General features: G+C 45.6%; 1 protein-coding gene across 1 annotated transcript in view; it reads left to right on the plus strand.

Moving 5' to 3' along the window:
• Nucleotides 1–27,797, plus strand: part of Trpc7 (transient receptor potential cation channel subfamily C member 7) — a 150,569-nt gene that overhangs the window by 101,525 nt on the left and 21,247 nt on the right. Inside the window, exons 5-8 of the mRNA XM_042671336.1 lie at nucleotides 334–498; nucleotides 9,501–9,717; nucleotides 19,805–20,038; nucleotides 24,116–24,380. Of these exons, the coding sequence (XP_042527270.1) occupies nucleotides 334–498; nucleotides 9,501–9,717; nucleotides 19,805–20,038; nucleotides 24,116–24,380 (881 nt within the window). The remainder of the gene's footprint in view (nucleotides 1–333; nucleotides 499–9,500; nucleotides 9,718–19,804; nucleotides 20,039–24,115; nucleotides 24,381–27,797) is intronic.

The raw sequence follows: 27,797 nt of genomic DNA on the forward strand, positions 1-27,797 counted from the left end.
TTAGAGATAAGCATTTACTCAAAACTTGTGTGTGTGCGTGCGTGCATGCGCACACGCACATGCCTAAGACTTCTTCAGGCCCTCAGTTTGTAAAAGCCCAAGTCCTGAGAGGGCTCTGGCCATTGCACACAGCTCCCACACAGCCCCCAAGAGTTCCCCCACCAATTCCCCTACCCCATTCCTGTAGAAACCCGCCCCAGGACTATAGGGCCAACATGCGGATCACCACCCCCTAGTGAGACCTGCCAACCTCAAGTTACTCTTAAGTTGGATATTGTTCAAGTGCTATTGATGCCGTTTCCTGTGCATTTTGTTTTTGTTTTGTTTCTACAGTTCGTTGCTCATCCTAACTGTCAGCAGCAATTGCTTACCATGTGGTATGAAAATCTCTCAGGCTTACGTCAACAGTCTATCGCTGTGAAATTCCTGGCTGTCTTTGGAGTCTCCATAGGCCTTCCTTTTCTCGCCATAGCCTATTGGATTGCTCCGTGCAGCAAGGTACAGACTGCTTAAGGTGCATGGCATTCATAGTTATTTCTTCTCTTTTCTTAACAGAACCTGAAGTCCATTTTGTTCAAATGAGCTGTAGAGATTTCCCCACTTTGTAGGGATAATACAGTCCTGAGCTGGGGAAGTGGCCCAGTGAGAGCTCTTGGTTAGTATACACAAGACCCTCCGTTCCATCCCAAGTACCACCCAAAAAGAAAGAAGGGAAGAAAGGAAAGGAGGAAGGGAGAGAAGGAGGAAGGCGAGGGAGGGAGGGAGGGAGGACAGGAGGGAGGGAGAGAGGGCAGGCAGGCAAAGGTGGAAGGGAAAATAGTTCTGAGACAACGCACTTAGCCAAAGTAGAAAACCACGTAAGAAGAAAAGCGTTAAGACCTGCTTTTTAATCCCCATCTTTGAAAAGAGAGAAGAGTGACAAAATGGGAAGCTTTAAACATGTGAGGCATACCCTGAATGAGTTAATACAGAACTGAGAGGAATAAGGGCACTTTTGCTCCTCTACTCACACATATACTAACCACGCCCTCCAAACCACCGCGCACTCACTACAATCACAGCATAGCAACAGCCCACACTCTCAGTACCTTCTCTTCACTAAATCCTAATCAGAGAGTTCTGCTCCCTCAGTTACATGTTACCTTGCATGCTCTGCCAAGGAGGTTCAGAAATGAGGAAGAATTACTAGGCTGAGAACCACATGCAGCTCATGCTGGCCACTGCAGCCCCAAGGCAATGCTGTCCTCATTCACAAAGCCTTCCTGTGGCCCACTCAGGCAATTCATTGGGCTACAACAGGGCAGAAGGCAAAAGAAGAGCTCAGAAGGGCCAGATTGAGTTTTTAACCCCAGAAAGAGTGTCAGCTGAGGGCTGGTGGCAGGAGGAACAGAATCTGCAGGTACCAAACCATCCTTTTGCCTGCGCCACCATCGCACAGGCTAGCCATCTGAGCCAAAGCCGCACAAAGTACCAGCTCTCCTACTCCAGGCAAGAGTTCTTATCTAAAAGACTAATCTGCATGGAAATGATGAAATATGCTTCATGGGTTTAAGATTGTCTTTAAAGGTTCCAAAGCTACATTCACCTAATGATGTACTTTCAAAGGAATTAAGCATAATCAACATTTAACTAGATATATATATATATATATATATGTATATGTATATACATATATATATATATGCCTACAGGGAGATTAGTTCAGCAGGAAAATTAATCAGATAATGCATCAAATAAATGTGGCACTGGTGAGCTAACCTTCCTGTCAAATCCATTTATAGAGCACGCAGGCCAACATGCTGGGCCCAAGACTTCTTCTGAGGTCACCTAGCAAGTAGCCAGTGAACTGACTACCTCTGGGTAGGTGAAGGGTCCCAGAGTGAAGCCAGGCCTCAAACACCTTCTGCAGAATAGCACTGAAGTGAATGGCCTAACACTGACCAGCATTCTACCTTACTTGTGCTAACAGTGTTAGTCTCATGCCATGGTTTTCTACAGGTAAATTCTCCAAATAACATATATGCAGACAAGGCCAACTTTGTGCCTTTTATCATGGGCTGAAACACTCAGAAAGTGAAAATAAACCAGCCAAGACTTAGGGCTGGATTGGAGCAGGTCTTTCGGTTTAGGCATCTGTTTTGATGCTAGAGTCATCCGGTCTGTGATGGAAGTTGATCCTTGCCTTCTCCCAGACCTGCAAGGACCAAAATAGATACTTTCCTGACACACACTGAGTCTCAAAACTAATTCTATGCCGTTTGATCATTTAAAAAACAAAGGGACAAACAAACTAGCAACATTGTAGAAATGCTGCCAATCTTTGGATATAAAGCTAACTGTGACAGCTTCTAGAAACCTGGGACTAGCCAAACTGATTTGCCTCTTTCCTGGCTGGTGGCAGAAGGAAAGATTCAGAAAGAAGTATACCAGGTGCTGGCTAATTTTGTTGCTGCTGTTGTTATCACTGTGAGCAGAATCCTGGCAAAATATACACATGTGCTCAGACCCCACCCCCCAAAGTCATATGGTTTGGAGGAAGGAATTCTATAATTTTTGGACCCAGCAAATTCAAAGAGCTAATACTATCACATGACACAGACATGTCTGGCCTACAGGAATTTTTCTGAAGATTATTATTGTGGGAAAGGAGGGCCTTGCCCAGAGCTGCTTCTCCTCTATTTAGATACTTATCTGACTGACATTTGGCACACCCAAATCTTCCAGTACAACTAAGATCTATGGCACTCAAAATAAACATGGGTGGATCATTCAGGCACCTGTCACTTCTGTGCATGCGCTAGATTCTAGGTCAGAGCTCAGGGCAGTGGGCGCACATGTCAGTGGCAGAGTCACAGCCTTAGTCTGTGGCCTGAGAGACTCTTGGTGGCACTGCTCATTACGAGGAAAGACTCCCTCATTAAACAGCTTGTCCAGCTTGCTTTGAGGCAGCTAAAGGACAGATAAAACAGAAAAGGTATTTTTAGCTTTTCTTCTCATCGTTTTCAAGGCTGGCAGAGATATTACTGGGAATCGCACAGAGGTCCCATCCACCGTGTGACAAAGTTGCCCTCTCTAAGGGCTCCTGATGCCCTCACAGGAGGGGGCACACGGAGAGATCCGCTAATAGGCTGATATTCCTTCTACCAATGAGGTCACTGCCTTTATAGCTATTTCTAGAAAATCATGACAAATACAATGTCATTCCAGAGATTCCAGATTCTAATAACATTATGGTATCGCCATCGAAGAAATTAGAACTCAACATAGTCTCTTCTGAAGGTATTCTTAAAATGTCACTGCCGAACTTCACCAACTGGCTAATGTCCGTCAGCGGCTAGCAAATGTTGAGGTTTCTGCTTCCAACCTAATGATGCATTTACTTCCTAACAGTTGCTGTCCTAATTTAGGAACTATTAGGCACACCGAAATTATTTGATTAGCCTGCCAAGATGAACTCATTATTGACTTCCTACTAAATTTCCGAAGCTATCAATTCTATTTTTATTTAAGTTCTGGAGGGTCTCTCAGAAAGACTGTTACATGCCATTGTTAAAGGGAAGGGTGTCAGCAGTGTGGCTTACTAAAATGTGAGCTGCAGTAGGTAATCAAGTCACAGATGGGTACAGATTATAAGTCTAGGCACGGCAAAAGAAAGAAAAGAGAAGAAAAGAGGAAGGAAGAAGGAAAGGAAGGGATGAAGGGAGGGAGGGAGGGAGGGAGGGAGGGAGGGAAAGATAGATTTTGTTCATCATGTCTCATTGTCATCACCAATCTGGTTGAGATCAGGCAGGCCGCTGGGAGACCTGGTGCTATCTTAACAACCTGGATGCACATCAGTCTTTTTCTAAAGAGTTCTCTATCCTTGTGTAAGGGCTCCAGTGACCAGGCTGTTTTCCATCCTTCACTGTTCTGTGCTGATACAGAATAGAAGGTGTTTACAGTCATCCCCACGGGTCCAGGCAGGGTCTGGGCAGCGGGCAGACTAGAGGAGAAGTGAGCCTCGTACCATGTTCAGGAACTGCACACGTTCTAATAAAAGTGTGAAATGAAAGGTTTCTTCCTCCACTGCCTATTAACCTTTGCTGCTAGGTAGCTCTAAAATTAGCTCCAGAAATCAGGCAGGGAGACTGGTAAACAACACTGTGCAGTGTACAGTCCATCAGTCCTTACTGCCACCTAACTCTTGCTTGGAAGAACATTGGAGTATTAATCAATACTCAGTACTAGCGCAAACACCTAGTGAGCGAGGCATGAGTGAGGAACAGCTTTGGAAGCTCTGGGCCTTGCCTTAGCAAGCATCCTGTTTGAAACAGGAGTCCTCAATCCACACAGTGCAAAAGCCAACCAGGAGAGGTCAGTGCCTCCAATGGTCTCCAATTCCCCCCAGTTTGCCTCTACTTGAGAGCCACACCACATTACACGAAGTCATGGTCCTGCATCATGGTCCTGGAAGAGAAACGTGTGTGAGGGAATAGAGCATCCATGCTCATACCAATCCAGAGCCTGGTCACTTGCACACTGAGCCCAGGCTGAAGCCTGCAACATTACTCCCTCCCTTTCCATTTAGTTCTGGCCATCGGATTTTGTCTGCTTCTCCACACCAGGAGTTCAGCAACTCTAAAGAAAAGAACAGACTCTCATAGTTTATCTCCACCACTTCTGGTGTCATGTGTAACTTCCAGCTATGTATTTGTGGCATGGACACGTGGGACTCCATGTGGGGCTGCCTCGTGAATGCTGGCATGTATGCCCTTCTCGAGTCAAGCCTCTTCTGTTTCCCTTTAGGGGAATCCTCTGACTGCATAAAGCCACACATTAAAGACTTTCCATGCACTGTACACTGCTCTGCCTTATAAATGTACATGATTTTTTTTGTTTACATCAACCCTATGTAAGAGACAACATTCCCACCTCAATTTTACAGAAAAAAACTGATCTACTAAGGGATAAATTTACCAACAAACTGGAGTTGTGATTAAAACAGACTCTTTGGCTCTAGAGATCTTCCCTGTAGTCACTCACTACACATACATGTGTACACACACACACACACACACACACACACACACACACACACCTCTACTTACATCAGCAGTATTACAATCTTGAATGCCTACTGTATACATCTTAGCTGCTGACTAACCAACTTTGGGACTGACTTGATTCAGAGCTTTAGAGCTATCAGGACTTTCCGAGAAAGGAGAAATCACAATCTCCATAAGGATGGCAAACTCAGCCCCTCCTTTTTCTTTCATTAGAAACCCACCTTGCAAATCCACTGTCACTCAGCACTCTTCAGCCTGCAGGATACAGGTAGTTTCCATTGTAATGTGAACATATCCTCATTTGAGATACTTAATGGGCAGCCGCCTTCATAAAAAGGGAAGATTCCTAAGCTCGGACTAGCCACTTCAGTAAGAATTTGGGGGCGATATATTGAAGAATATGCCACTAATAAACCAGGATCTCTCCTAACACTTGGGAACCACAAGGCCTTTTTTAGAGTGCATTTTTCTTTTTGGAATGCTTCTGAAGTTTTCCTCCATTCAGCTTTCTAACATGTAAACAGAGCCCATGGTTGAAACCATCAGCTTCTGCCAAAAAGTGAGGGTTGCATCGTCGGTTGAGGGAGGCTGGTGGCACAAGACAAGAAAGAGGTGCTAAAAACACTCTGTTCCATCTCCCGTAACCACAGCCGTAGGCTTCCTTTACTGTGATGTGGAGTCCCACGCGATACCAGTTTCCCCAGCAGTGTTCATTCTTGAGCCTAGGGCTTAATCCTGGAGCACAGAGGTTTTTCTGCCCACCCCTGAGGATCTATGAATGTAATGTTTAGAGCTAACTCATGGACACTACTCAGTTACCCCCACACTCGTCTACGTCTCAGAGTAAAAGACTACCCAAGAAGTTTAGTACAAGCTGGAGACTTACATCCCACAGAGCATGCTAGTTCTCAGCTCTTGAGGTCAGACCCATGACAGAGCTGCATTAGCAGTTGTCAGACGCACATGTTCTGCATTGCAGGGGAGTGAGCTGTGGCCTAACAAGAGCTAAGTGTCCATGTGAAGCCTAAAGCTGGTGCCTGACCTAGCTATGATGATTCTGAAGTTAAGAGCTGTTGGCACATATTGGTTGACTTTTGCCCTTTCTTTTGACTCATCTTGTAACCTTGTTAAAGTGGGAAGCTTTCCCCAAGGGCAATTTACTTCAAAATTATATTTATAAGTAAGGTAGGGAATTTCAAAAAGAGAGAGGAAAGGAAGGAAAGGAAGGAAGGAAGGAAGGAGGGAGGGAAGGAAAGGGAGGGAGGGAAGGAAAGAGAGGGAGGGAGGGAAGAAGGGAAGGAGGGAGGGAGGGAGGGAGGGAAAGAAAGGGAGGGAGGGAAGGAAAGGGAGGGAGAGGGAGGGAGGGAGGGAGCGAGCGAGCGAGCGAGCAAGCAAGCAAGCAAGCAAGCAAGCAAGGGAAAAGAGAAAGTCAGTGATATGATTGGATCTCTTCTGACCTTTATCAAAGTTTTACCAATTAAAAAGATGAATTCAAGCCCAGGAGAACAAAAAAGTGCATCCTAATCTTCCTTCCCCACCCAGTGGCCTAGATGTGTGGGAACTGACCCGGAGGTAACTTCCAAATCACCAGAGGGTATTATCAGAGGGTTTCCCTTATTATGACATTTGACAGTAAATATAATCATTGTTACGGATTCATCTTCTGGAGAAGGTGGCAAAGTTTTAAAAAGTATCGAAGAGGATGGAGGGAAGACCTGTGTCTTCATCAGGGCAGTCCTTGAGGACTCGACCCAGAGCCTGCAGAGCCTGCAGAGCCTGCAGAGCCTGCAGGCTGGAGGAAATCGACCCACCATCATTGAAGAGCTGCATGCCAGCTTTTTCTGACATTCCCAGGAACCTGCTGGGACATTCATACCCACACATGCTGGGACACACACACACACACACACACACACACACACACACACACACTCACACACTCACACACACACACACAAAATCTGGTATCCCTTGCCCTGCCCTCAACGTCCCCAGAGTCATTCTCTTGTCTTTCATCAAAAGTGAAATGAAAAAATCTGGACACAATAGACAAAGAGACAAGAAACAGTGCAATGACTATTGAAGGATGTCATCTCCTGGACACACCAAAATATTCCCAGGTCTTAGTGGGAAAACGGGACTCCAATTAAACCAACATCACTAACAAAACAACTAAAAATGAAATCAAACTAGCTGTTTGATGTCATATAAATCAAAACAAGAAATGGCTTTAATTCAGTTGTTACTGACCTTACATACTATATTTATCCTTATACATATATATGTACTCCATAATTAGCACATATGCCTACAGTCCATAAATACAGTTCATCTATGTTAAACACTACAAGTATAATAATGTTGTTTGTAAGATATTTGTGGGTACGTGGTTATCAGATAAACATCTATCTACATTTACAAAGTTATTCCTCGGGGTATGTCTGCATGTGAATGCAGATGACTTCCAATACAGTCAGGCATTCCTACTGTCCAGACCTGGGATACAGATTTTAAAATAAAAAAATAATCACCTGCATGAGAGGCAGAGTTGGGAGGATTGCAGTTTGAGGTCAGCCAAGGCAAAACGTTAGCAAGACACTACCAAAAAAACCTAGGCATGGTGGCACACACATGTAGTCCCAGATAAAATCCCAGATAAAATCAGAACATATCTGAAAAATAAACTAAGGCAAAAAGAGCGGGTGGCATGGCTCAAGTGGTAGAGCATACAGCCTAACTAGTATAAAGCCCTGAGTTTAAAACCTCAATCCTGCCGGGCGCTGGTGGCTCACACCTGTAATCCTAGCTACTCAGGAGGCTGAGATCTGAGGATCGCGGTTCAAAGCCAGCCCGGGCAGGAGAGACCATGAGACTCCTATCTCCAATAAACCACCAGAAAACCAGAAGTGGCGCTGTAGCTCAAGTGATAGAGCGCTCGCCTTGAGCTGAAGAGCTGAGGGATAACGCCCAGGCCCAGAGTTCAAGCCCCACGACCGACAAAAAAAAAAAAAAAAACCTCAATCCTGCCAAAATAAGTCATTTAAATTTTTAAAAAAAGATTAAAAGCCAACATCTTCAAAAAATTTTCAAATGATGTACCCCTATGGCTGAAGATTCATAATAAATCATGTTATACTAATAATTAGAATTAAAGTAGATGATTATCATACTGAAGTACATTAAAGGAACATTATCAAATCATCTGACTTACAAATGTTATGTTGAGCACAGTCATAATCAGGGAGATTTTACCTAGAGAAGTCCTTGTAATTGATCCTCTGTTGCACCAATACTCTATTCCCCCGTGACATTTCACTGTAGGACTCCTGAATGAGGCAGAATGCAAACTCAATAAATCAAGCCACCGGTTACAATTGAGTATCTGCCCAAGAGAAGGAACTGAGCTTCGGAAAACATTTGTTCTTGTCTGAGTTTACCTGGGTGAGGGCTGAGGTACGGTGCTTAGGTGAGGGTGATGACAGTGATTTGGAAGAGACCTAAGTGTTTTAAGAACTGTTTCAGCAGGGCCTCTGCGTGCAACCCATCACTCAGTCCTCCGAGATCTCAGTGGCCTCTGGGTGGATCCCAGAGGATTCAGGAGATGTGAGCAGCTCTTGCTCTCTGAGAGAACCATTTCAGACTTTGGGGGAAGCTATGCAAATTGACATTAGGCCATAAGGAAAACTTCAAACAAATTTTAGAGTAGTACCATGAATCTTGTTTCCTATAAACATTCTACTGTAATAAAAATCCCCCCCTCGTGATGGGTCTCGCTGCGCAGACCAGAGAGCTCTCAAACCCACATCCATAGAAGCCAGGCTGCCCCAGAACTCCTGGGATCCTCTTGCCTCAGCCTAGAATTGTTCAAAGCATAAAAAAGGCCTATCTGTCTAGAAGGAAAAAAAAGAATTGAAAATGAAACCAAAAAAGAAACTATAAAATATGCATAACTGAGTATCAAACTTCATGTCAAACTTTATGTGAACACAGCTAAGCAGCTATCTAGCAGGAAATGTACAGCTTTAAGTAAATTTATCAAGATATTAGAAAAGTTGAAAAGAAATAAGCTATGCAGAAAGCCTAAGGAAATGGCTTTCAACAACAATGGAGCACCTCTGAAGTAGACCTTTTTGTTGTAAATTCTACTCAGAGTTCAAGGACTTAAAATCCTATCTACATTTTTAGGGGTATCTATATAACAGGATGTTAGATGATTATGTCTGTGCGTTCTATTCCTTACTTTCAGTGTCTCTCCCTAAGATGTCTAAATAGGGAAGATAATGGAGCAGATAGCAAAAGGATTTAGTCAGATAGAATCTTACATGTAAATGTAAGAAAAAATGCATAGGTTCATTCAGCCATTTCTCTAATCAAACTTTGATGTTACATTATAGAGATATCTGTACCCCACTAGGGTTGCCCGTTTAACAGGTCTTATACAAATTTTATTTCCAGCTAGGAAGAACCCTGAGGAGTCCTTTCATGAAGTTTGTGGCCCATGCAGTTTCCTTTACTATCTTCCTGGGATTGTTAGTGGTGAACGCATCTGACCGATTTGAAGGTGTTAAAACCCTGCCCAATGAAACCTTCACGGACTACCCAAAGCAGATCTTCAGAGTGAAAACCACGCAGTTCTCCTGGACAGAAATGCTCATCATGAAGTGGGTCTTAGGTAAGCAAAGGGCTCCAGCCTTTACTCCCCTCCTCTAATGATAATAGGACGTGATTAAAGGTCTCCACTCTCCCTCCCCTTGTGAGTGCTCTCTGCATAGGCCAAACGGAGAGGAAACAGCTGTGAGCCAAAGTCAACCTCTTCATGTGTTGATGTGTAAGGTGCACAGATTTGTAACAAAAATCTCAATTCTGAAAGGAAGTGTTCAGGGAAAATGTGTTCAGTATTTTTGATTATCCATATGCTGAAAGTGATTTTGCTTGGGAACATATATTTCGATCACTTAAATCCAGTTTCCTAGAGGGCTCAATAAACCAAATTCTGCTTTTTAAAAAAAAAAGTGGTATAAAACTGCATGACTTAAAAGATTTATTTTGATATAGATATACTGTAGAATTTTGATAATAAATATGTCTAAAATTTAAGGAGGACCATTTCTTCATTAACTGTGTAAATGAATATGCTGACTGTAAAATTTATTTGTGGTAATATTTTTTGCTGCCAAGATCTGCCAAGGAAAATTGTCCCCAATTTCCCCATTGATTAGCTAAGAAGGGCTATCTTTTATACAATTCATAAAAACTGTTACTAGTGGGAATAAACAAACAAAATAATGCCTAAAATGACTACAGCTGAACAGAGAAAAATGTTACAGATTTTTTTTCTAACACCAAAAACTTCAAAACTGATTGGCTAAAAAATATGTCTCAGTAGGAAAAAGTGAGAACTTGTCAAAGCTATAATAAGCTATAGTAAGTGCCAGTGCTGTGGTACATAAGCAAAGCCTTAATAAGTTATAAGCTTTACATCATAAAAGTTCATTTCTGGTAGAAATATCTTGCGTAAAATGAGTTTTCAAAAGATTGAAAAAAGTTTAACTGTGCAATATCAAGACTTGACCAGTTAAGTGAGTTGGCTTAATGACATTTGTCCTCAATTTTACTTTCTTGACAAAAATCCAATATTGCTATAATCTTCAATGTGTTTGCACGCAAAAACACTGAGTCAAACAGTATGTGTGGTCCAAGTGTCTATGCCTTGAATCAACCAAAGTACAAAAGTTTGAAAGAAATGTAACTAATACTCAGTCTGTGTTAAGTCAATGATATATAGCCTATGAAAGTGGAAAGAAATAAACCATTAGCTAGATGCCAATGGCTCACGCCTGTAATCCAAGCTGCTCAAGAGGCTGAGATCTGAGGATTGCAGTTCAAAGCTAACATGAACAGGAGAGTCCCTGAGACTCTTATCTCCAATTAACTCATTTCTGAAACTCATGTCTGAGGCCTCTACTGAACGTCCTGGATGCTCATCAAGGACTCTCAACTCTGGATGGTCAGACCTCAACTCACTCCTCATCCTGAGTGAGCGCTGGTGACTGTTCTGCTTACAGCTCTCCCCCCCCCCCCCGCACCCCCTCCCCCCGCTGTTGTTTGTGAAAATGCATTCTACATATTCTAGTTTTTGTTTTCAGCAAACATTCAGACAGACCCTTATTTAACCTTCTAGAGTCTTTTGTTTATTTCTTTTTTTATCTCTTTGTTGGTTTGATCAATCACTTGAGTTTACTTTTCTCTCTCTGGAGTTCTGCCGCCTAATATCAAATCACTTGAACTACAATATCTGCCTCTTCAACTCGATGCTGCCTGCTTGCTTCCAAAACCCCTCTCAAACACAGCTGACGCACAGAAAAAACAAGTGCTATCACTGACCTACCTCACTCAGAGATCATAATTCTGTTCTCCAATTCCAATGTCTAAAAAACATTCGTCATCTCCTTTCTTCAGTTTGTTACACCTTCATGGCTGGTAACAAAAATCCAGGCCACTTGTTCTAAGAGAGAATCAAAAAGCCATTATCATAACTAAAAGGCAAATAATGACTCTGCAACATCTTCATACATCTAGTCAGTAACCAAACTGTTTTGATTGAAAGAAAAGCAGAATAAACATCTGCATGACTTGCTTTCCTCTCTTCCTTCAGGTCTTCACATTTCACCTTATCAGAATAGCTGAGCAGGTAAAAGCATGCACTCTTATCTTGATATTCTGACAAAGTGAGAAACACCCTAGGAACATAATGTGTTAAAGCCTGGAATCTCCACCATGCTGGAAGTGCTTAAGACTAGTGTGTCTGGAATAGATAAAACCCAGAGGAAAGCAGCAGAGATGAAGGCAGATGGGAGCAAAGCCTTTGCAGTACTGAGCACAGAAGGGACATCACAAGGCTTTAGTTTTTAAAGGGTAGCTGACTACTACATTAAGGATAGATGGTGGGCTGGGAATGTGGCTTAGTGACAGAGTGCATGCCAAACATGCACAAAGCCTTAGGTTCAATTCCTCAGTACCACATAAACAGAAAAAGCCAGAAGTAACGTTCTGGCTCAAGCACTAGCCTTGAGCAAAAGAAGCTCACAAACAGTGCCCAGGCCCTGACTTCAAACCCCATGAATGGGGGAAAAAATAACAGATGGTTGTGATACAAGAGCAGAGGCAATAAAACAGGAATTAAAACAGGCAATAAAACACTGCCATAATTCAGACAGAAAATGGTGTGAGAAGGTAGCAGATGGTAACTACATTTCAGAGGTAAAATCAGTAATATTTACTATTGGATTAAATATAGGATGCTGGAGAAAGGAAGCAGCCAAGGACAAAGCCAAATGTTTTAATACAAGAAACTGTATAATAATCTGGGTACCAGTGTCTCACAGCTGTAATCCTAGCAGTTTAAGGCCAAAACAGGCAGAAAAAATCTACAAGACTCCACTTCCAAGAATTACGGCTCAAGTGGTACAGCACCAGCTAAGCAAGCAAGGCAAAGCAAACCAAGCGAACATAAGACCCTGAGTTCAAAACGCAATACCAGCAGAAAATGAGAGGGGAGGATGGATGGGGAGAAAGAGAGAGAGGGAAGGGGAAAAAGAGAGAATGGAGTGAGGGGAGAAAGGGAAGGGAAGGAAAGGGAGTCAGACTTCCATTTGTAATATGTTTTAGATATGAAAGAGGAAATGTCAAGTAGCAAACGGATATAAATGTCTAAAGTTCAGATGAGAAATTAGGGCTGGAAGCATCAACATGAGTACTTCAGTGTATTTAAGTAAATTATATATGAGATCACCTTGACTTTGAATGTGGACAGATGAACTAAGGATCAAGCCAGAGAGCACATAAATGTTTAGGAATGGCAACATAAGAAGTATCCATCAAAGGAGATGAAGTAAAAGGAAAACTTACAAGAGTGGTGACCCGAAGTCAATCAAAGCAACTATATATCCAGGAGCAGAGAGCAATCGCTCACATCAAATACTGCTGACAGCAAGAGACGCGAGGCCTGAGACCTGACCACCATCTCTGGAAGCAGTGGTCTCAGTAGGTAACCAGATCCGGTATCCCAAGGAGGGGACCTAGACATACCAGGAGCATGGACAGGTGACACTTAAGGCATGGAGCAGGGAGTGGTTCATGCAATGATAGCTATATTCAGAACAAGTTCTTCGCTGATATTTTTGCATATCATCCATTTTTTTCCACAATAAATATACCAGGCACTCTGCCAGGTACTAGGGAAGGGCTATAAATAAAACTGGTTTTGCTTGCCCTAAATACCTTACAAAACTCTTTAATAGTAACAATGGTCTTTAAAAAGCAGATTTGTGCATCCAGAAGGTTCTTTGTGCTGGAGATCTAGCATCAAACCCACTCTGCTCAGAGGGGCAGGCTCTGCTGAGGGAGTCTTGGAATCAAAATAGGCCCTGAATCAACTTCACAGACAGCTGCAAAAGTCTTTTCTCCCATGACAAGATCGGACTCGTAACTGGAGTACTTCACACAGATTTGTTGTTATAAAAAGCCGCAGGCCATCGCCATTCCACAGAGCTACAGAGAACCTGAGGACGCTCACTGAAGTCTGGCCTGCTCCTTTCTGAGATGGAGGTTTGGGAAACAGGTGGATGGCTCTGTCCAGGATTCCATACTTCTGACCTTCCCCTCTGGCCGCTCAGCCCATTCTCAGCACAGGTGCTCAGTGGCCCACTGTAAATGCGGCCAGGTCTTGTCCTTCTTTGCCTCAGGACTCCTCCAGAGCTTCCCATGTCCCTCAGCGGTGGCCAGTGTCTTTATAACAGACTGCATCATTACAGCACTCTCGGCACCTGCGATCCCCAGAGCTCTGGTCCTCTCCCACCACTTGCTGTGTTTCAAGGACCCCCCCCCCCAAGGACCTCCTTGCCTCATTGTTTCTAACTCAGAACCTGCCTAGGCTGTGCCCACAGTTAAGACAGTTCTTCCTGCAGGCGTAGCATAGTAGTCTCCCTTACATCCTCAGGGCGTCTGTGTGTGAGTGTGTATGTGTGTGTGTCTGTATTGCTAAGAGGCAAACCCAGGGCTTGAATGCTAGGCAGATGGCCTAACAAAGATCCAACCCTTCAAACATCTTGTGAATGTGAGACATTTTTAAACCAATCTACTTAAAACTGCAAGGTGTCACCCGCCACCACTGTTTCCTGTTCTCCTCTTGCTCTCCCTCTCCTCTTCCTCTTTGGTGGTCCTGGAGTTTAAACTCGGGGCTTCTTACTTGTTTGGGGTGGTCTTCTACCTCTTACACCAGGCCTCCAGCCCTGCCTCTTGCTGCTTATTTGGAGTCTAGCAAATTGTTCTGCTTGGGCTAGCCTCAAATCATGATCCTCCAGATCTCAGCTTACTGAGTAGGTGGGGTTGTATACGTAAGCCACTGGCACCCAGCTTTACTCCTCTGGCCTACTAACAGTTGACGCCTCTGACAAGGCCATAAACCCTCCCCTGCTGTCTTCAATAACATTAACATGTCTATAGTCGTACAAATCTGTAGCAAACTCTAGTGTTTTCTGCCATCCAGTGTTCCCAATGGCCTCTTCTAGTGGGCACTGGGTGAGGCAATTCTCTTACCCACCCTCCTCCTCGCATTGGGCTTGTTGGATTTTCCTCGGCTACAGTTCTAAGTCCGACCCAATTATTACAAATGTATTATTCTTCCTTCCCTCCATATGCTTTACCCAGTTATCAACACAATTTTTAGAAAACTCTAGATTGTCAGCCCACAGCATTAAAAGCATGAGCAGAGGAGTTTGAAGCTGAGAGAGACTGACAAGACGGAGCCAAAGAGCCAGGGGGTCCAGGAGGACACAACTTCAAGGAAGCCGAAGGAGGAGACACACGCAGAGGAGGAGGGACTTGTCTACTGCTGGGTGCATGCGCTGTGCAGAGCCATCAGATGTGTTGTTCGGGAGCATGCTAAGTGAACCCAGACACCATCATCCCTTCCAGCCTGGACAAGTTCCAACATCAGGTGTCCATCTTTGCCGCCTACATTAAAGCTGCAGCGCTGGGGCAGCTGAGGGGCTCAGTGCCTTCCCCATTGGACAGTGCATCTCCGCAGGCCTTCATCAGGGGACAGTGCAAGGACATTAGTGGCTCCCAGAAAGCCCTCACAGGCTCTCAGGTCAGGAAGCCTCATCTAGGAATAGAAACCTTTGGTGAAAGACTGTCCAGGCCTCAGAAAAAACTGGGCAAGATTTTCATATACAGATGCAGAAGTATTGAAAACTCAGTTGTTGGCGTGAGATGTAAATGCCAGTAGCAAAATCCACCTAAAGGCTGGAGAGAGGGACAGCCTGGAGCTGTGTCCTTTGGTCTTTGGTGGTCTGGCCTCTCAGTGTACCTCTCATAACACCTGTACAATATGAGAGTTCAGCTGCTCCCTGACCCCCGTGCACCCAGGGTTATAAACTCTTGAGGACAGTGCTGAGTGTGAGCTCCAATCTGGCCAAGAGTTAATACTGTAAAATCACATACGCTGGGTTCTTACTACATTCTTTTGTAGTAAGGTTTTCAAAGGACCCCCAGACAGTTTGCAAACATTTCCTCACTGCCCGCTCACTGCATTTAGAGGCTAAGTATTCAAAGTGAGCCCCAGTCTCTTTAACACCACCTAAAGGAGTTTTTCAGGGTCTGATGGCCTTTCACTAGCATCTTTCACACCCATTTCCTGACCCTGGACTCTACTGAGCTCCTTAAAATTCCCTCACTTCTATGACAAGTGTCTCCCTTTCACCCACCTGCTGGTTGCTCAACCAAGGGTCATCTCCTCCATGAACTCATTCCTTTCACTGAGTCGTCAGATACATGGCTGCCAGGTGCTACACTCACAGGCATGTCTTCATACTGACTCTCTTCTCTCTGTCCCCCACAAACAGCCCTCTGGACATGTTTAATTATAGCATCTGTCGCCAGGTAGCACAGTTAGTTGTGGACACACCTTTCTCCAGTACTAGATTGGAAAAGGATGTCATAATCTTGGCTATTGTAACCCTGGAATGCTACCTAGCCCAGAGGTAAAAGCCAACCATGTCTGTTCAGTGGCCAACTAAGTTCCTGACCTGTGAGCATATGTTTGCGCCTGGTGGATGACATGGAGTATTAGCCCAGGGGACAGAGAGGGGACTGGACTGCCTCTGTGGCTCTGGACAACTGACTTGTTGCTGCACACATGAGTTCCTTCATCTTTAAGCTGGAGATAATTACAGTCGCTAGTTATCAGACTGTTAAGATTCGGTGTATGTCAAGTATTTAGCACAGAGCCTGGCACCTACAAAGTACCCAGTAACTGTAAGCCACTATAATTAGGAAGGAAGAAGAACAAGAGAAGCTTTCTTAAGAAATACCTGTACCTATAACATCATCCTTCTACTTGAAAAGCAAACAAACTCTGAATGTATCTGAGGTCCAATTTCCGCACAGGACCTGCCACTGAGATAGGATTTGGATCTTGAGGCTTGTGGTTCAAAAGCTCCGGGCGTATTTTTCCCTCCTGTGTGTTTACTGAACTCCCTTTTGCTGGGACCAGTCTTGAAAAGCTGGCCTGAGGAGAAAGAGGCAGACATGAGGGCCTGGACAGACTATGGGAAGCCCCGCTGGCCAGTATGGTGCTTCAGTAGCAGAGGACTTTGATGGGAGAGCCCTCCTGAACCCCATGGCGGCCCAGATGAGAACAGAGGCCTTTTCAGCTGTCGGGCTCCATCTCCACAGCAGGCAAGCCATTACTCAGAAGCTTCCCACATCAAGCTACTCCTTTCCTTGGAGGCTTGTTGGCACATCCTAGCCTGACCTCTGCCAGCCAGGCACCTTGTTAATTACCAGTGACCTTGTTCTCTGAGCTCTAGGCTTCCTTACCCCTTTAGCCCTTGGGCTTTAAACACTTATTTGATTGACAGGGTAGAAGCAAAAAAAAAAAAAAATTAAAACCTGGGGCTCAGCTCCAATATAAAATCCTAAACTACCCTTGGCACCTTGGAAGCATGCGGCCTAATTTTAGTCACTAAAGTGCTTAATTTCACACATTTCTTTTTTCATTAAGCATTTCTACAGCTCAACCTCCTGGGCCCATGTTACTTTTACTTGTGGCCTTGAAATAATTTAAATTAGGTTGGGTGAGTTAATATTTAAATCAGCAAACATTTGAGCATGGAGGAAGTGATTTGCAATGCCCAATGAGGTGCTACTCTACCCATCAGAAAAGACAGTTTTTTTGTAAATAATTTGCATTACAGATCACAGAGTTTTTAGTGCTTGAAGTTATTCCAAAACCGCAATGCTTCATTCTACATGTATAAACTCTGAGCTCCACATCAAATCTAGGGACTGACCCAAAGTCACATGGCCAGCAAGTGGCCAAGCTAGAACTTGAACCTAGGGTTTGGGGAATAAAAGCTCATGATCCTAAGTGAAAGCCAATGGTCCACCCAAAGCCTAGCTTAAAGCAATTCCACTAAAACATTAGGAGTTTTGATCTAAGAGAAAAGGATAGCAACAAACATTTTTTTCTAGCCTGTAATGGTTTCTCTAATAACACCTCCAAAACATCTATTTGCATAGGAACAGATGAAAGTATATTTCGGTGTTAAGAAAATTATGAGTTTGCCGTATTATCACACAAATTTTGATAGGGTACAGTTGAGAAGTAGTTTTGTTAGGGGAAATAAAAAAAGCATGAGATGGGGGGGAAGTCTTGTGAATATATCCACAGTGGCTTTGCCTATTTCCCATCATGGAAACTCCAATTTGATGCTCTGCAAACAAAGCCATGACTCTTCTTTAAATAACTGCTCTCAAATTGCTTTGGCCTTGGAAAGACATTTCCATTCCTTTTATTTGATGGGCCATTTTCAACAGAAATGGGAAATGCTGATCAAAACCGTTCCTGGGAAGAGTCCCAGAAGAGAGGATAACAAGAAACCAGCTCATCACTCTCAGGTGCCCAGAGGTGAGCCTGTGCCCAAGTTGGCCAAACTCTGGCTATAGCAATGACCCCATCCTTGCCTGCCTGCTCTCAGTTTCATCACTGACTCCAAGCCTTTTCCAGCAAGGGGATCCTCATAAACTACTGTATTGCAACATGTGCATAGGTTAGTGTGTTTAGGCTTGAGGCTTAGGGAAAAGGAAGTAAGTAATGAAGCAAATAGATGGCAACTGGAACTGTCTGGGGGCCTACTGGAGACATATTGGGCCTTCTTCTACACTGAAGTATACAAGGTATAGAGAAGATCACAAGATTTCAAGGTCTAGCTCTAGAGTCTGGGCCTTTTCTTGGGGGCTATATAAGGAATATATTGCAGATCTCTGAAGAGGGAAGTGAATGGGATATGACTCATACTTCATGAGGTAAGAAAATGAAAAGGGCAGGATGAGTCTGAGAGCCATAAGATGAGGTCCCCTGGCGACAGCTGAAGAAGTTAGGGGTGCAAAGGGGAGTCCTGTGCAGTGGAGTCCTGAGCAAAATGAAGGTAGGAGGGGCAGGAAGGCTAGGTTCAGGGGTGTGGTATTCCTAGCACTTGCAGAACTTTCAGTGACTTTACTCTCTCTACAAAGCAAAAGCTTTGAAGCTCTTGGGTTGTGTGGGGAAGGGTGAGGGAACATAACAGTTATATATTCACCTGTGAAGGGCAAAAGCAAGATGGCTTCGGTGTAAGCATCTCAGTTCTAGTAGAATAGACACCAAGATATTAGCCCACGCTTGGAAGAGACACTAGTATCATTTTGTTTATATACTTCCACGTTAATACTTAACAATGAGGACATGCCTTTAAAACCCAGGACATTACTTTAAGAAAGACAAAAAAAAATAAATCTAGCTGGGCACTGATATTCATGCTGGTAATCGCAGCTACTCAGGAGGCTGAGACCTGGAAGATCACAATTCGAAGGCAGCGAAGGCAGTAAAGTCCCTGAGACTCCCATCTCCAATGGACCAGCAAAAACCAAAAACCAAAAAACCCCAGGTCAAGAACATCTAGTAACCGCAAAACTAAAGCTCACTGGGGGGGGGGGGGGGGGGCACTGAAAAAATGGAGGGGAAGAAAACAGGAAAATTAGAGGAGCTTTCTCCAGAAATTCCTGGGGTCTCTGTTACATGAAGTATATTTAATTTATAACCTGAATGGTTCCTTGAGACTTCTCAGTTCCAAAACTTAAAATGCCAGAAACCATGCTTTCCCCAAAAAAATCAACCAAAGGATGATGGCTGTCTGCTCACTTCCAGAGGGTGAAAATCAGGGGGAAAAGGGGAGAGTGGGGTGGGAAGGGGGGGAGTGTGAGGTATTCCTGGGTCTCAATCTCTGTGCCATTTTGACCTCAAGTGGTCAAAAAATGCTGCCAAGGGGGCCGGAGACTGGGTGGCTCCCACCTCTAATCCTAATCAGGAGGCTGAGATCTAAGGATCGTGGTTCAAAACCAGCCCAGGCAAGGGAAGTCCCGCCAGTCAATCACAAAAAACTGTTCAGGGGAGCTGTGGCTCCAGTGGTAGAGCACCAGCCTGGTGCAAGAAAGCTCAGCGCCCAGGCCCTGAGTTCAAGTCCCGCCCCACCCCACCCCCACCCCCAAAAAGCAAAACCTATCCGGCCAGGGTGACTGAACACGGGGCCTGTTCCCCTCCCCCCTCCCCCTCCCCCTCCCCCTCCCCTCCCCCCCTCCCCTCCCCCCTCCCCTCCCCCTCCCCTCCTCCTCCCCCCCCCTTCCCCCCCCCCCCCCCCCCCCCGCCTCCGTCCCTCCCGCAGGAATGATCTGGTCTGAGTGCAAGGAGATCTGGGCGGAGGGCCCGCGGGAGTACGCGCTGCACCTGTGGAACCTTCTGGACTTCGGCATGCTGTCCGTCTTCGTGGCGTCCTTCACGGCGCGCTTCATGGCCTTCCTCAAAGCCAGCGAGGCCCAGCTGTACGTGGACCGGCACGTGCCGCACGCCACGCTGCGCAACGCCTCGCTTCCGCCGGAAGTGGCCTACTTCACCTACGGTGAGTCCAATGCGCTCCCGCGCATGCGCCTGGCCTGTGCGGAGGCAGTTTGGCTTACCTCGCTTCCGCCGGAAGTGGCGGCCTGCTTCACCGACGGTGCGTCGGGCGCAGAGCGTGCCTTGCCTGTGCCGAGTCACACAGCGTGGCACTTCCGCCGGAAGTGCTCTACTTGGGGCTGGGAGCACCGCGCTGTGCCTTGCCTAGGCTGAGCCGCAGCTCATGCACTTCCGCCGGAAGTGACTTACTTCACCCGTGGTGAGTGTCACGCCGGGTGCTGCCCCGGGGGATCTAGGGGAGTCTGGCCCGGCTGGGCCCAGGGCCTGGCTGGGCCCAGGGCCTGGCTGGGCCCAGGGCCTGGCTGGGCCCAGGGCCTGGCTGGGCCCAGGGCCTGGCTGGGCCCAGGGCCTGGCTGGGCCCAGGGCCTGCGTCCCCCTGGCTGGAGCAGAACATGGCGGTTCGAAGCCCATCCCTGGCAAGGAAGTGCAGTGATCTCCAGTTAACCACCGAGAAGCCAAGGTGGGCGCTGTGGCCCAAACATCAGAGTGCTGTCCTTGAGTGACAAGCTTAGGGACCGTTCAGAGCCGCGAGTTCAAGTCCCTGCCCTGACACACAAACCTTCCTGTGTTAGCAATGGAGGAGCTGTTCCAGGGTTTTGTTTTAGAAAGATTCTGCATTTCCGTAGGGTTTTCTTTTGCTTTTTTTTTTTTTAAAGAGCTCTTTCCTTACTAAAGGAATATCAACACCAAAAGAAATGCTTTTCTTCCTTTAGGAGTATCGGATCCCCCCTCTTGTTTTGTACAAAGAGAAGGCCTGCTTTTATGATCCTGAATTCTCTTCTTGTGGGGAGATAGGTTCTTAAGAGAGAATCCTTCAGTCGTTCAGATCACAAGACTACCATTTCAGGTAGTAAAATTGAGGTTTGGGGAATAGTTTAAAAAAAGAAGTTATAGCCGCCTGTTACTGAGAACTTACACAGTTCCAGCAACAGCGCAGCCATCTTATACACATAAATTCCGATTCTCGCAATAGCCTGCAAAATTGGTCGTTTCTGTTTCTATTTTATAGCTGCAGAATCTGGTTTTTCATGGCAGGGAATTCCAGTATTATCAGAAATACAAAATTGCTTTCTGTAGCAGAGCACCCTAGCCTGAACTGAACTGAAAACCATGCTAAATAGCTTGGTGGTTAAGTTCTCAGGTCTTAGAAAAAGACCCGGATTCAAATCCTAATCTGGTAGCTAATACCTTGTTTGTTTAACCTTTTGGAAGCACCATTTTCTCCTGTGTAACACAGGGATAATATGCTAAAAAGGTTTGTTTAAACTAACAAGTAAAAGTGATTTGTTTTATACCCTGAAAATATTAAGTGATGATTAAATTATAATAATTATTAACAGTACTGCAGTTCTTCTTGCTGTAAAAAAATAAAGATGAGAGAGCAAAGGAAAAAAAGTAGCAGGATGCTGGTGGCTCACACCTGTAATCCTAGCTACTCAGGCTGAGATCTGAGAATCGTGGTTCAAAGCCAGCCTGGGAAGGAAAGTCCATGAGACTCTTATCTCCAATAAACCACTTGAAAACCGGAAGTGGCCCTGTGGCGGAAGTGGTAGAGTGCTTGCCTTGAGCTGAAAAGCTCAAGGACAGTGCCCAAGCCCAGAGTTCAAGTCCCATGACCAACAAAAAAAAAAAGAGGCTGAGATATAGGGATCACAGTTCAAAGCCAGCCCAGGCAGGAATGTCTGAGACTATTATCTGCAGTTAACCACTAGAAAACCAGAAGTAGTGCTGTGGCTCAAAGTGGGAGAGCCCTAGCCTTGAGTAAAAATTGCTCAAGGGCAGTGCCACAGTGCCTGAGTTCAAGCCCAAAGACTCACAAAAAAAAAAAAAGGAGTTGGGTGCATAGTATGTATTCATTAACAGCAAGTACTATGACCTGAAGGGTTTGGATGTCAAATGTCCCTGTCAGATGAAACCAGATGGATCTTGTAACTTCAGAATCTTTTGGTCAAGTAAAGCAATAACTGTAGACAATCGAGTATGAAATGCAAAAAGTTCAGTATCGATTGTGTTCTCTGTAAATTCGGGCAACCCCTCTGCCTTGAGAAATGGAGAGACAGGCAGTATGGCAAGCCAGCTACTCCCCCTTCTCCTTACCAGGAGTTGGTTTAGCAATATCAGACTTTTCTTCAAGCAAATTGAGCTCCTGGCCCCACCCTTGTGCTACCCAGGCTACCACAAGCAAAGAGGAACAGCCCTGCTCTTAATGTCAAAATTGTCCACCTGTGACTTTGATTCCTTTATGAATTGTATTAAGTCTCTCTCTGCTCAAAGTATAGCATATTGTCCTTGCTTTTGTGGTTCACCCTTTGCCCTTGGAAATCTTTCAGAGTTCGATTTTTTTTTCTTCCCCCTCCTACGTGGTCCTGTTGTGGAGGGCGAGTGCCCTCTTGTGGGCAAACGTTGGTTCCTCCTAACTATAACAACCACTAGGCAAGAGGTGCAGTTTTTCTGCTGGAGAAAAGATGATGTTTCTGGTGAAAACAGCTCCAAGATGAAGTTGCTTTTGTCTCCATCACTTCCAGTGCCCTTATGAGGCAGCCCAAAAAGTATTTCCCACTTAAAGTCCTCACTTGGTCACCGGGATGGGACAAACAGCTCATCTATCAGGAGTAGATTATGGAAGTAGCTTTTCAGTATTCCAGCTGAGGTTGGAGATGATCGATGCAAGGTGGCAAATGTGTTATTCAAATGCATTATTTACCCATCCAGGGTGACAGATATATTAGAAAAGACATAATTTGTCCTCCTTACTTGTCTTTCCAGGGCTTCTGAGTTATGGCCTTGATGAGAACATAAAATCCACAATGTTGTTATAGTTCCAAATGTGATTTTGAATGCCCCACCTGAAATTCTGTGGTCTGGCTTTTCTTACTAAAGGGTTTCTTGCTGGTCTTTAATTATTAAACAAAGTCCAGATTTGCAGATAACAAATAAATTCCTTCCTACCCCCATCTCCTTTGGAGGTGCCAAGAATTGCTATATAATAACTTTTTCTATTTGCACTTACTGAGCTCTGAAAAGGACCCCATACCCCAAATCCAATCCTTAAAATGGCAATAATAATATCTACTCTACAGGGCTGTTGTGAAAATTACAGCTAATGTAAGGGTAAGGGCTAATTTAGGTTTCTCAGTGTTTCTCAATTTAAGTTTCACTTAGCATTTCTCAACAGGGACACTATTGGCTTTTTTTTTTCTCCAGCAGGGTAATTTTCATGAAACAGGGAGCATTGCAGGACATCAAGCATCCCTCCTCCCCCCAAGACTAACCACAGACAGCCCCCCAACACACACTTTTCCCAGAAAGGAGGTACTGCCCTCATTGAAGACTCTGTGTCCTGGCACATAGCAGGTAGCTGATGGGTGGTGAGCAGAGCCTCATGCTCTGCTTGGACAGCAAGGGGAACACTGTTCTGATGGCTGTAGGAATGACCTTGGCAGTCAGTCACTGGTCACCAGAAGCTGAGTTAGCCCAGCTTGGGATCAGACTCTTGTACCCCAGAACAGAGCTGTCCTGACAAACCTGTCTGACTGCTCACCGCTTGTGCAGCCTTGGCTCAATTGGAGAAGAGCAAAATTTCCCATCGCTCGCTTCCCGGGGAGCAAAACCTAATAGAGTTTTCTCGGTGATTCCTACCCCGCTAGGAGTTCATTTGTTCTGACTGGTGGTTTCAAAGTCGTGTTACCAGCATTGATCGGCACCTGCTGGGTGCAAGATTGGAATGATGTTAGCCATGACAGATGTGTCTCAGGGAACACAGATCCTGCCCAGCCCGTGGGAGTCATGGAAGACTTCCGGGAAGAGGAGATTCCTGAGCAGAGTCTTAAAGGAGATTGTGAGCTAGAAAGACCTTGCAAGGAGGGAAAGATGTTCCAGAGAGAAGAGTTAGACCATCCCAAGAGCTGTGTCTGGGTATTGGGATTATCCTAAGAAAAAGACCTTAACAAAAGATGTCTTCACTGCATCTTCTAGAACATGCTCTGACCCCAAGTGAGTAACCCAGCTTGTTTTCTTTCAGCCAGGGACAAGTGGTGGCCTTCAGACCCTCAGATCATATCAGAAGGGCTGTATGCCATCGCTGTGGTCCTGAGCTTCTCACGCATCGCCTACATCCTGCCAGCCAATGAGAGCTTTGGCCCTCTGCAGATCTCCCTGGGGAGAACTGTGAAAGACATCTTCAAGTTCATGGTCATCTTCATTATGGTGTTCGTGGCCTTCATGATTGGGATGTTCAACCTGTACTCTTACTATCGAGGTGCAAAGTACAACCCAGCGTTTACAACGTGAGTACCCCACCCCCCAGGGCTTGGCTCACTGCCCTCCTTACACACATACACACACACACACACAGATTCTCCAGGCTTCCTGGGAGTTTAGGGGAGTCTCTTGGAGGTAGCTTATTGTATAGCCTCTGGTTTCTTTGGTACTTCTCAACAGTAAAGGTATACTTTCTTCAAGGATGGCTTAGAGTTCGGGCTCTGGAGTTGGAAGAGCAAAGGGTGTGGGTTAAATCCTCATTTTGCCACTGGCATGCGAGGTGGTTGTGGGTGTGTTCTTTAGCTCCTTTGAGCCTTTATTTCCTCACCTTGAAAATGGGTCAACAAAAATGCTTGCTCACGGGGATATTGTGAAGATTCAGTGAGCCGGTATAAGTCACAGTAAAATGTTAATAAAAGGAAGGAATTATTGTTGGGAGTAGTAGCAGCAGTATCTTTTTACTGTTATTTTTTGTCTATCATTATTATTATTATTATTATTATTACTATGTTGCCTAGGAAACAGAACCCTGGGGAACATTTGCATTCCCATAACTCTGTTAGAGCCAGGAGATTTGCTACAAGGGAAGTAAGACTGGAAGGAAAGGCAAGGAAGCAAGGAAAAGGAGTTGCCAGGGGGCTCACAGGTAAAGTGAGAGAGGGGGAAAGCGTACATGCCCCAGCCACGTCCGTCAGATTACACAGCCTGGGCCTGGCAGACCTCCCCAGAGAGACTGCACAGCACATCCCATCCCAGGAGTGAAACGGAGAGTTCATCTGTCAGATCGTCCCCTCTGCTCTCGCCAGTGAGATTCATGGACTCGCCTACGTTTCCCAGGTGGGCCTGGGATGCCATTTCCAATACGATGGAAGCTGAGCCTGCACGGGGTACAGAGAGCAGCTGTCAGCTCCTGGCTGGGCTAAATGGATACAAGACTTCCCACCTCATTGGGAAATTCCTTCACGGATACATGGTCATTTATGCCTGAGCAGGGTGTTTGCAGGCTTAGTCCTTCCCCCGGCCCACCAATTCCAGAACTTCTCCGTGCCTTCAGCAGGCGCCTGCCATCCTCCTCAAAGGAGAACCAAGCACAGCTGGGACCAACAGGGCAAAGATTTCCTGGCATTTGTCCCCAGAAAGCCCTGGGTGGCCTGACATTTACATTTTCTGGCCATTAGAAATGGTTCTGGAAGTTAGGTGCCGGTGACACTCACCTGTAATCCTAGCTACTTGGGAGACTGTAGGATCCCAAGTTCAAGGCCACAGGGCGCAGAAGCATTTCACTGGACTCTGTGTTCTAAATAGCCAGCAAAAGTAGCACTAGAGGTGTGGCTTAAGTGGTAGAGCAACAGCCTAGCATGCATGAGGTCCTGAGATCAAACCCCTATATAAGGAAGGAAGGGAGGGAGGGAAAGAGGGAGAGGAAGAAGAGGAAAGGAGGATGGAAGGAGAAGAGGAGGAGAGAAGAAGGAAAGGAAGGAAGAGGGAGGGAGGGAAATGGCTCTGAGCAATGTCTACCTCGCAGCAGGCCCTTGCTCACCCAGCTTCTGGATTAATCATCACCAAAGGACAATACCGTAGTCTCAAAACGATGTCTGCCCAGCTCAGAACCGTGAAACACACTGCCTCTAGTCAGGATGCCCCATTGCTGCTGTACCTAGAGGCTGTTTGTGACTTTCTGTACAAAGCAGCAGCAGCCTTTCTTTCCCCAGAGAGTAAGTGCCAGATTCAGGGCGTTTGAAATGGTGCAAGCAGAGGTGTCGCTGGCAATACTGGCTTCGGGCAAGCATCCTGTCTCTCTTTTTCATGTGTGGTCTTAAACACAGGCTTAGGCTTCTGCAGTTGTAAGAGCAGAAGGTAGGCAGAGAGGGCTGATCTCACAGAATGTCTGTTATGATCCAGTTGGAGGAAATAGCATGCAATCCATGCCCGGCTCATCATAAACCTTCAGTAAGAGATGATCGCAGGGATAGCGGGAGATAAAACTACAAGCCAGGCTACCTGGGAACTGATTTAGTCCCAGAGGACCCTCTCTAGGCAGCGATGTTAGCTCACTGTCTGCCAGCTCGGGCTGAGCACATTATTAAACCAGTAGGAAGATCAGAATGAAACCCCTGGGCCCCCACGTGCTAGGCACCTGTGAAGAACTTCTATACATGAGGGGTCCTAGCACGGGGGAGTGGGGGGGGGGGGGCCCGGCCTGCCAGGACGGGGAAGCACACTGGAGAAAGAGCGAGGTGTTTTTGGCCTTGGCAGTTGCCCAGTTGGGCTGTGTAGCAGTAAACAGGAATTGGATTGAACAAGGAGAAGTCAATAGAGCAATGAAGCAGAAAGAGGAAAGAATGGATTTTTGTAAATGTCATCTTTTACCTTTTGACTGCTCCCTGAAGCATGCCACCCCCAAGAGATCTTCTCTAATAACAATATTTTTTTTTAAAGTCAAGTGGGAAGAAATGAGATTTGTACCTGGGGGAAGGAGGCTCTAGGCTGTGCTGAGTGCTCATGGTGAAGAGTCATCCACACTTCTCAGATGCAGCCAGCCACCCCCCCCCCTCCTCCCCACCCTCATAAGCACACAATGCCCCCTGTCTGTGGAAGGGGAAGACAGGGCTCCTCTGATCTATTTCTAAAGGACTCAAGATTCCATCCTCGCCTGGTGCTGGTAGCTCACTTCTGTAATCAGAGCTATTCAGGAGGCTGAGATCTGAGGATCGCATCTGTAAGATTCATATATCCAATTAACACCAGAAAACTGGAAGTGGAGCTGTAACTCAAAGTGGTAGAGTACTAGCCTTGAGCAAAAAAGCTCAAGGATAGCAACTAGGCCCTGAGTTCAAGCCCCATGACTGACAAAAAGAAAAAAAGAAAAAGAAAGAGAGGGGAGGGAGGGAGAGAAGGAAGGACTCCATCGATGGGAGAGAAATTTGGGTTGGAATACATTGTAGGAATCACCTCACCTCCATTTTGAAAACCAAACTCTCAAATCGACTCCTGCCTTATTACAAGGAAATCAGATTGAGGAGCCCAGAAGGAGTTTTCTTACAAAAGCCCTGCCCACCCTGGCATGGATTTCCAGGCCAGTTCACAAAAGCCAGCCCCACAGGATTCCCACAAAGTGAGAGCTCCAGCCTGTAGCAGAAAAGCACGGCACACATGGAGACAAAGGAAAAGCAAAGGAGAATCGATCTCTGTCGGCTTCAGCACCAAATCCTCCATCAATCCTGCCCTCATCCCCCAGGGCGATTCAGTTCCCATTTCCTCCATCCAGCAGACCTCATGGAAGGGCCAAGAAGAAAATGAACAGGTTAAACTCATCCCATGAGAACAGTGGTCTCAAACAAGACCAGAATCACTTGGGAGAGCAGTGAAATTTCAGGATTCCCGGACTCCACCTCTGAACATCTAATTACGGTAGTTCCAGGATAAGGCCCGGAAAACTGCAT

The sequence above is a fragment of the Dipodomys spectabilis genome, unplaced genomic scaffold, assembly GCF_019054845.1.
Source record: "Dipodomys spectabilis isolate Male_0828 unplaced genomic scaffold, ASM1905484v1 ptg000611l, whole genome shotgun sequence".
NCBI lineage: Eukaryota > Metazoa > Chordata > Mammalia > Rodentia > Heteromyidae > Dipodomys > Dipodomys spectabilis.